At 35.1% G+C, this 9,644-nt stretch overlaps 1 protein-coding gene across 2 annotated transcripts; it reads right to left on the bottom strand.

Annotated features, from left to right (window-relative positions):
- Positions 1 to 1,723: 1,723 nt before the first annotated feature.
- On the bottom strand, positions 1,724 to 4,527 carry LOC108976556 (ubiquitin-conjugating enzyme E2 J2-like). Of its 2 annotated transcripts, none has more exons than XM_018945750.1 (4): positions 4,255 to 4,527; positions 2,615 to 2,936; positions 2,489 to 2,559; positions 1,724 to 2,427 (listed from the first exon to the last, which is right to left on the bottom strand). In XM_018945750.1, exons 2-4 carry the CDS (start codon positions 2,907 to 2,909, stop codon positions 2,011 to 2,013), a joined length of 783 nt encoding a protein of 260 aa, XP_018801295.1. In that variant the 5' UTR covers positions 2,910 to 2,936; positions 4,255 to 4,527; the 3' UTR covers positions 1,724 to 2,010. The 2 variants fall into 2 exon arrangements, with proteins under 2 accessions (XP_018801295.1, XP_018801294.1); XM_018945749.1 differs by having other exon boundaries at positions 2,615 to 2,923.
- Between the last annotated feature and the right edge of the window lie 5,117 nt (positions 4,528 to 9,644).

Raw genomic sequence — 9,644 nt, 5'->3', positions numbered from 1 at the left:
TCTTTTAGTTTTAGGACTTACAAACAACCGTTATGTGAACAAAACTATAATACCAGGATAATGTTCTCCTGGCAGTGGTATGTAGGTTTGTGTGTCAAAAATGGGTTGAATCGGTCAATATTTCTCTTAGCCCCCAGAAAACTCAGTAAACATTTCATTAGGATGAGGCATGTTAATACAAGTAGTATGTAGTATTGGTAAAAATAGTAAAATCGGGCCGATAGTACTCCCAACTGCCATATACTACATATGTATAATGATTTCCGTTTTTCATTCATTTCATTGCAAATGAAAAGCTTGAGTTACTACCGCTACCGTTAAACTCAAACCTTACCACACAAGCAGGGAGTAGATAAATGCTACAACTACAACAACAACCAAAATTATTATCTTATATATATAAATTGTATTCCGTTATTAATTGACTAAATTCTATCATAGCTTATTTCGAGTAAAATCCTAATTAGACATTCAAACTGAAACGGCGCATGTTCGTCTTAAATATGACGGGTAAAATAAGAAAAGCGCGAAACTTGTTCATTTTACTATTTAATTACTAGGTTAGGTAAACGAAGAAGAAAGAAACGTCTAGAATTTTAATCTTTCTGGTAAATAAAACCTTTTCAGTCTTACATGAGTTTACAGCTAAGCCGGTAACGTACGCTCAGTTGATTACCACAGTGATGATAGATGATAGATCTTAATCGGGACGTAAAATCTTTCAATACTTCTAAGTGAGTTTTTTAATATTTTTCATATTTGAAATGAAATATTTTTCATAAATGAAATAAACACTCGAAATTGGTCGAAGTGTGGTCCGTTTTCTTATGGAGATAATTTTATGCTATTTCTGGTTTGATGTCGTCCAAAAGTTCACCAAACCTCCGTTTGCATATCTACATATCGTCACCTAGAATCCAAAATAACGTAACACCATTTTCGAAAATTTGCAGAGGAGTGAATAAAATACGAAAAAAATGGAACAAGAGTGAAAAAAAAATTTAATATTGGTTAAAACTGGTTTATATTTGAGCGCAGAACCTGAAAATGTCATATTATAAATTTAATTTGAAGTAGTGAATCGTAATAAATAAGATACTCAATTTCGAATTTTTCTATGATACGTTATTTTTCATTTTATGTGACGATATATTTGTTGATGCCGATTTTCGATGAACGGATGCAGAATTTCGGCTATAATACGCTAAATTTTATACTTGAGCTCCTCCAGCGTTTCTGGTTGATTGGCATAAGTCTTTGATTTAACATATTCTCAGGGAAAGTAATCTTGAAGCGTTAAATCGCATGACCTTGGAGGCCATATGACTGAGCCATTTTTCGAAATTATCGAGATACCAAACTTTGCACGCAATGTGTCCATATTTAGACGTGAAACATGAAAAKATGCACCTTCTGGTTGCACATAGAGAACGTCCACGATGTAATGCCATTTCCTGACTCAGTTCGGTAGACTTACCTTAATAGCGACAATTCTGTTTGTTGACAAAGTCATTAAGCCAGAAATAAACCTCATCTGAGATGATTTTTCGGCAAGCGTCAATTTGTGAATTTTTCGTAGAACTTAGATAATTTCAAAAGGTTATGCCAAAGTGAAACGTGACATAACGAAATGGCAAACCTTACTGAACGCATTGACAAAGCTAACTAAATTTGTCATTCAGAAATTACTGCACAAAATCTTGAAGATTTCCAACAATTAATATTAATTTTATATACGAAATTAATCCGACTTTATTTCTTTGATTGGCGAATATGTAGTGTAATATTTATGACTTCTTAGCACAAATAACTTTTCAAAGTGCTTATATTTACAAATAAATTGTTTTAAATTTATATACTAGCGCTGTATTTTTATGATACAATATTATTGGTTATAGATACGATAACATGTATATACAAATAATGTTTTATATTATAGAGGAATGAAATTCAGTGTTATATTTATATTTATCTATTCATAATGGAGAATAATATATATTTTGTATATTTCTATTCTTGATTTATATTCTTGATCACATAGTTTACCATTAGTGCAAATATTGCAAAACTAATTAAAATTATTAAATTTGAATAAATTGAATGCCAATTAATGAAAGAGTTCCCTGTACTGTTTGCTCCAACTCCCCTAAGTTGTGGATTATCAACAATACTTTCTAAACCACACATATCACCATTGGGCAATTCATTGTTACTGTTATTTAATCTACTTGATCCATTTGACATTGCGGTAGACTTAGTAACAGATTTTTGTTCGTCTTCTATTCTTTTGTTAATTTCCTCACAAATTTCTGGAAACAAGTCGCGAAAGTGTTGATTTTTTAGGTTGTAAGCAAGCGATTTTTTTGCGTATTGTTGCTTTTCGTATTGGGTTGACTCTATGGATCCAAGGGTTGGTGTTGTCTCCAACTGAAATTATTTTTAAAATGGATGAATAAGTTATATTTAAACAGAATGGTGTAACTAATACCATGAAACTTAGTAAACCAGTGAGTATGGTGCCAACACACCAAGTTGGGTTCCAAGTATCTGGATGGAAATCTGCAATTATAATTTGTGTACAATACTGTCTTAGTTGATTTATTTATTAAATTACCTGATATACTTAGACATAATCTTGTATTCGTTTTGAAGCGGCCATTTGGAGTAAGCATGTAAATTGATGGCGGCTTGAACGGAAATTCACGAGGGAAGACTAAAGTACCATGATAGAAACCACCATAATAAGGTGTATTAGCGGGGCCTTTCACTACGTAATGCCATTCAAGTATATTATTTGGCAGTGGTTCAGCTGTTATATATGGCAGGGGATCACGTTTCAGCCGCATATAGTCTTGCTTCATGCGAGATATAGCAGTAGGCTGTTTTCGACCTTTCGTTGTAACTGACATTTTTATTTTATATTCTAGAATATCGAACTAATATGTTATGTACATAGTTAACAATTTTAAACAGACAATATATTATTAATTTGAACTTGATTGAGATACAAATATCAATAAACTATATACTTCACTAGTAGTAAACTATTTTTTTTTTTTAATTATGTTGTTGTAACTAGATACCAGATACCAGAAATGGTATGCCTGTCAGGATGATAAGGATAATATAGATAGATTTTCGTCGACGTCATCCTACGGCAAGCCTAAGAAACGTGCTGTTTCGACGGTCGGACCAAAGGGAGAGGGGTGTGAAATGAGTAGGGTTAATGGGGCAATCAAATATATTGAATATGTCGGGGTGTATTCTAGATAATTAGGAGTTTAACCTGCTACAGTATCCAGAACGAAGCTGCGCAAGGGTCACTTTTGATTTACGCGGCAACTCGGGGTGTTTGTCTGCAATGACAGTGGTTTGACACAAGTACGCCATTCAGTGAGAGGGAGTCAGAGAAGGTGTCGATGGCTCTACTGTGAATGGCGGGCGGTGTTTGTCGGAGGTTCTCCTAAAATAATTTTAACCGCCTGCCATGGTTGTTACGTTTGTCGACCTGCTTGCTGCTGTCTTTTCAGCTCTTCCAGAGTTATGTATTTGGTAATGATTTGTTTAACATTATTAGAATGTAATTGCATAATCGTCGCTGATTTTTTAAACAAAAGGCTTCCTTTAATGTTTTCTGAAGGAATGAAATAAATGTACACATTTTCACGTCTTTTTGTGCTGAGGTTCGAACGTTCTGCGGTCACGTCACGAAATAGCTTTTTATATTTATATATGTACATATAGCAAATAAAATATGTATCACATGTTTTAATATATAACATATCTACTTTCTCCGCGATGTTATTAAATTGTACAACAGTGTCTAATACTTCCACTTTAAGCTTATAGCCTTAAAAATATATGTATATTGTAAAATAAGTTTACTGCTATACTGGGAAGAACAGAAACGACGTCGGGTCTACGTAACCGGAACGGACCCGGATTTTTATCCGCCAAGGACTGTCAACTCGGCAGAATTCTGCCGCTACAACAACAACAACAACAACAACAGAAATCAATCCGTCCGTTCCCACGATGGTAAACAGTCGGGTCAAGTACCAGAAGAAGCACGGATTATTATCAAGGACTGTCAGCTCGGAACCATTCCTCGAAATTACTTCAGGAATAATTTCTACCGCTACAACAGAAATCAATCCATTGCAAATAGGATTAACATGGTGAATTATGTGATTTTAATATTACTTGCATCTCGCTTATTATATATCGTGAACATGCTACTCTGGTGCATCTTACCGTCAAATAAAGTACACTATTATTGGGATGACTGAATTTTTGTAACTTTGACTGTTTATAATGTTAAATCAAATACTGACAGGTTTTAAGTAGTCCGCTAACGGCATTTAGCAAGCTTCTTGGAACGGAAATCGTAAAATTTTTGTAAGATACCTCCCCACGATGATACTAAGTTTACTACGATTGTATCTTTAAAACAATTTTAATGTAATAACAAATAGAAACACTGCTTTTTTTCTTATTCGTTGTAAAGATATTACATGAACCGATTGTCAGTCAGCTGTCACATTTTAATCGATAGAATTAGGAAAGTTTATACCTGTTCAAACACAATCACTTTTGTTGCGGTAACGCGAAATTTCCGGTGAGTGCGAAAAAAGACTGCTAAAAATATTTTAATCAATTTTTATATCCTGAACAGGGTATACATGAACATTTGACGTGCTATCTTCACGAAATTTGATATGAGTTATTGTTCATAGAAATATTGTAACACACAGAAGGAAGCGTCGGAGCCCTACAAAGTATATATATATATATATATATGTCTAAACAATATATTGTGCTGAGTCGATTTAGCCATGGTCTGTCTGTCCGTTTGTGTATATATGAACTAGTCCCTCAGTTTTTAAGATATCGTCATTTTCTCTTCAAGAAGCTACTCATTTGTCACAACTGCCGATATCAGACCACTATATTATCTGCCACACAAACTGAACAATCGGAATCAAGTTCTTGTATGGAAAACTTTCATATCTGACGATATATCTTCACAACAGCTGGCACAGGTTATTTTCTAAGATAATAATGTAATATACGAAGAAATTGTTCAGATCGTCTTACTACAGCATATAGCTGCTATTCAAACTGAACGACCGGAATCTATGGTATGAAAAACTTTTGCATTTGACAAGATATGTCGGAAATTTTGTATAGATTATTTTTAAAGGCAATAATGTAATCTTCGTTGAAATTGTCCAGGTCGGTTAATTATAGCATATAGCTGCCATACAAACCGAATGATCGCAATCAAATGCTTGCATGGGAAACTTCCTCATTTGAAGTGGTATCTTCATTAAATTTGGTATGAATTATTGATCATAGAAATAAAGTAATATCGGAAGAAATTGTGCAGATCGGCTCACTATAGCATATAGCTGCCATACAAACCGAACGATCGGAATCAAGGGCTTGTATGGAAAACTTTCGAATTTGACGTGGTATCTTCATTTGACATGGATTACTGCTTATGGTAATAATATAATCTCCGAAAAAATTATTCAGATCGGATTACGATAGCATATAGCTTCCATAAAAACTGAACACATAGTTACTAAAAGAAATGCACCTGTGAAGGGTATATTAGCTTCGGTGCAACCGAAGTTAACGTTTTTTTCTTGTTTTTTTTTTTTTAGTTTAATGATTATGGGTAGGTAGGAGTTTAACCTGCTACAGTATCCATAACGAAGCTGCATAAGCTTGTCGTCTGCAATTTGTGTTAGATTGATTCCAAGAACGTGATTTACTGAGAGGGTGTCGGCGAAGATGATAATCATTTCACTGTGTACGGCGATCATTACATTTTGCGTCCAAAGTCTGAATGTCATGTCTGAAGTTCCTTCCTCTGCGTTTCAATGCCTTAAGGCGATATCAGTGTAGGGGAGTTAAGGACTGTCCGGCCGATTGCATGTGTGTTGCCAATAACGTTTCATTGTTGTTGTTGTTCTAACGAATATATAAACCCCATTACGATGTTAAGGATTATTTCGGTTGTATTCAACATCATCTAAAGGGAGACCCAAGAAACGTCTGTTTCGAGGAGATTGGGCCAAAAAATTTTTCAATGTCGTCGACGTAAATGAAGAAAGTGTTCCTAGGAGACGATTCCGCTCCAAGCGGATGGTTTCAGAGGTGATTTCTGCGAGATCATTATACTCTTTAACTGGGAGCATAAGCGTCTCATTATGTAGGTGTTCAATGGGTGACATGAGGAGGTACCCTGTCGTAGTCCGAGGTGCAGTGTTCTGACAAGTTTGAAACTTCATCAGCCGTCTACTGCATCCAGATGACTATATTGATGCGCTAAGTCTGTACTCCTTCGTCCTGTCTGTAAATATGGTCACTGTAGATTTGTTGTCGAAGAATGTTAAGTTCCGTACAGAGAAGAAGCGAGAAAGGTCGGAGAGATAACCGTTTATATATGAACACATGCCATCGATTCCATTTGCCCGAAGTCAATATCGTACACGCATCAGTGTACGAGGTTATGGAAACACAATCTTGTGGCTGTAGGAGTTTCGAGATGTAGAAGTTAAACAAGAGTGGGGAGAGGACAGCGCCATACGGAACACCCTATTTAATTTATCTCAGTTTGGAATTTTCTCCTCAAAACAATACAGATGACTGACGACCGCTCAGGTTGTTCATGGTGCACCTTTTCAGTCCTGGAGGGAGGGTAGTTCGTTCTGTGTTCTCTTCAGCTCTAGAGCAAGCGTGGGAAGTTCGATTTTCTTAAGAAACGTCGTGTGGTTGACTTTTACTTTTGATAAGTCCAGCGGTAAGAGGATCGTCCTCTCACAGAGTCGTTGGTGGTCGAGGCGGTGAATTATCGAGCGCTTATGACGCTATGAGTTATCTCGCGATAAGATTTCTCCTCGTTGGTTTTTGTTGTTTGATTTCTCAGGTTTTAGTTGTGGAATCACTCTTCCGATTTTCTACACATCGGGTATTTGAGGAGTGGTTATCGAAAGGTTGGAGACATTGATTAGGTAACTTTTCCCGTCGAGCTTAGGTACTTTAGCATCAGCATGTTTATTCCATCTGGGGCAATTGATTCATAGGACTTTGCTTTTTTTAATGACAACCTCCTCATCGGTGAAAGTAAATATTGCACAGTCTTTTGGCATTTTGTGCAGCTATCCTTTGGCTTTATCTACCGAATTGTGCACTGTGATTTGCCGGGTAAAATAGCACGCACACTTCTTCGGGTCTGAAGATCCCTGGCAAATGAATTGAATTTCAACTCGATCATCATCGTCTCTTCAGTTTAGACATAGCCGTAACAGTAGTCCAAGCCTTACTTACGACAGTAGAGAAATTGAAAGATTTCAGATGCTCTATTCATATTGTCCGCTTATGTTGATTTACCATTTGCTGAATCTCCAAATTTGGATCCCTTATTCGGGGATTCCCTATGTGATGACGGTAAGGTGTCGCGCTCATTAGGTAAAGCAGTTGCTTTTGCTGGAAAATTGGAGCGGAGTAGCATGATTCATTCAGCCGGGATGAAGCAAACGGTTTTAGCTGCAAACAATTCCCACGATACCCGGTTCTACGTACCGGAATTGACTCGGATTTCTTCCGACCAAAGTTTTGTATTTTTGGCGATCTACAAAAACAAAAATCTGCGATGACCTTGCGGAATTCACGTCGCCAACGATTACGTCCGTAGGCATGTGTAGGGCGGGCGGTAAAAGTGCTCTCAGTAAATTCTGTGAAGACCCAGATAGCTTTGGTAAAGTTACCAAAGAGAGTTAGCATAGGTCGCCAGACAATCCTATTTACCTACCTCTACGATGGTGATATTGGGCGAGCTGCTACAGACCTTCATAATTCTGGTAGTATTTTCGGTATTTATTGTGCAGAATTTAGAGTCATCTATCTACAGTATCTGCTGCGACCGATCGTTTGGGTTAGTGAAAATGAATTTAATGAAATTAAGTTGAAAAATTTATTTATAAAATTATATTTATAGATATAATAACAATACATTAAATTTACAACAACAAAAAATTATAAACAACAAAACAACTTTAAAATACCAAATTTGAATGTAATTCATTCACGATTTCGTCAAATAATAGTCCAGTCATTTAAGCTGAAATTAGGTAAGAATCTCGGAATTCGAGATACCCAGCTGCAAGTCTATAAATACTTGTATATTGACACCCTAAAAGTTGTCTCAAAACCTTCATATGGTTCTTTTTTAATTTTAGGAAAGGTGATCAGTATTATTGAATAGATATAGATTTAAGGCATGAACAAAATGATAAAATATAATATAATAGTTAATAAAAATTGACAAATATTTATAATCATTGATTTATCGATTGTTCATCAACTATATATGGCGCGTTTTTGACCGGAGGAACCGCTTGACCTGAAGTGATGCTGTGTAGAGAAATTTGTATTCTACAATATTGATAATAAATATAAATAGCAAAAAACCCATAGGAAACAAGATACTTACAAAAATAAAGCGCAAAAAAACGATTTCTGTGACCTTTGACCTTGAAATTTAATAGTCGCGTACACCCTACTATATGCAGGTTTTGAGACAACTTTTAGGGTGTCAATATACAAATATTTACAGACTTACAGCTGGGTATTTCGAATTCCGAGGTGAACTTACTATAATGACTGGACTATAAGGAATATTGATTTCTTTCGCAATATTATCATACTCTTTTAAAATGACTTTACGCCATATGATGGCATTGATGAAACCTTCGAAGCTTAGCTTCGTTAATAAAATAGCCTGTGGCCTTGTAATTGGATGTAGTATTGTAAAAAATAGATACAATCGAGTGAATACTATCTTCTATATACCTAAAATACGATTTTCAAACTTTCGTCAAAATTAACTGACGAATAATATTGGATATACTATAGTTTAATGCCAAAACTATGTGAAGATGGTCTACGAATTACCCAAATTTCATCATGTAATTATTTTCGTTACTCTCACAAGCCTTATATCAAATAGGGCAGCCGCGTTTTTATGTTTATTCATGGGTGATAAGTAGCCTAATACCTCCCGCAGTCTTTTTGGCGAATTTGCCTTTTTACAAATAGTGTATTTGTACACTTGAGAAGTTTTTCCCTCAATTATTCTCCTCGGTGAATTTTCAAAATTCTCGATGCAGAAATCTCGCATTGATTGATTAACATGGCATTGGTCAGCAATTATATCTGCAGCTCTTTAGTTTACTGAACTAGTGAAAAATATTGGCAGTATCAGTGCAGTTTATATATGAAGGTAACAGTCGTGTGCTACATGAATGCAAACTTCTAGGCATAATTTACATTCAATGCTCATCTTTAGTTATGTCCTACTGATATTTTTTTCGATTTTTTTAATGCACTTGTTATCAGGGTATATATGCTATAAAGAGCAATAGTTTAGCTGTTAATTTAGTAAAAGCTTCCAAATAAAAGTAATAAAGTTTCTTAAATAATTTGAATTTAGAATATTTGTATTGTCGTACAAATGAAATTTATGTATGTATTTTCTATGCGTGGTTTATATTATAATTTTAAACATATACATATATACATTAACAACATAAATATTTACCAATACAAATTATTTTCAAAGTATATAACTGGTG

This window comes from Bactrocera latifrons, unplaced genomic scaffold, assembly GCF_001853355.1.
Source record: "Bactrocera latifrons isolate USDA-ARS-PBARC rearing strain unplaced genomic scaffold, ASM185335v1 scaffold_78, whole genome shotgun sequence".
Classification (NCBI taxonomy): domain Eukaryota; kingdom Metazoa; phylum Arthropoda; class Insecta; order Diptera; family Tephritidae; genus Bactrocera; species Bactrocera latifrons.
This window is presented reverse-complemented; position numbering and strand designations above follow the sequence as displayed.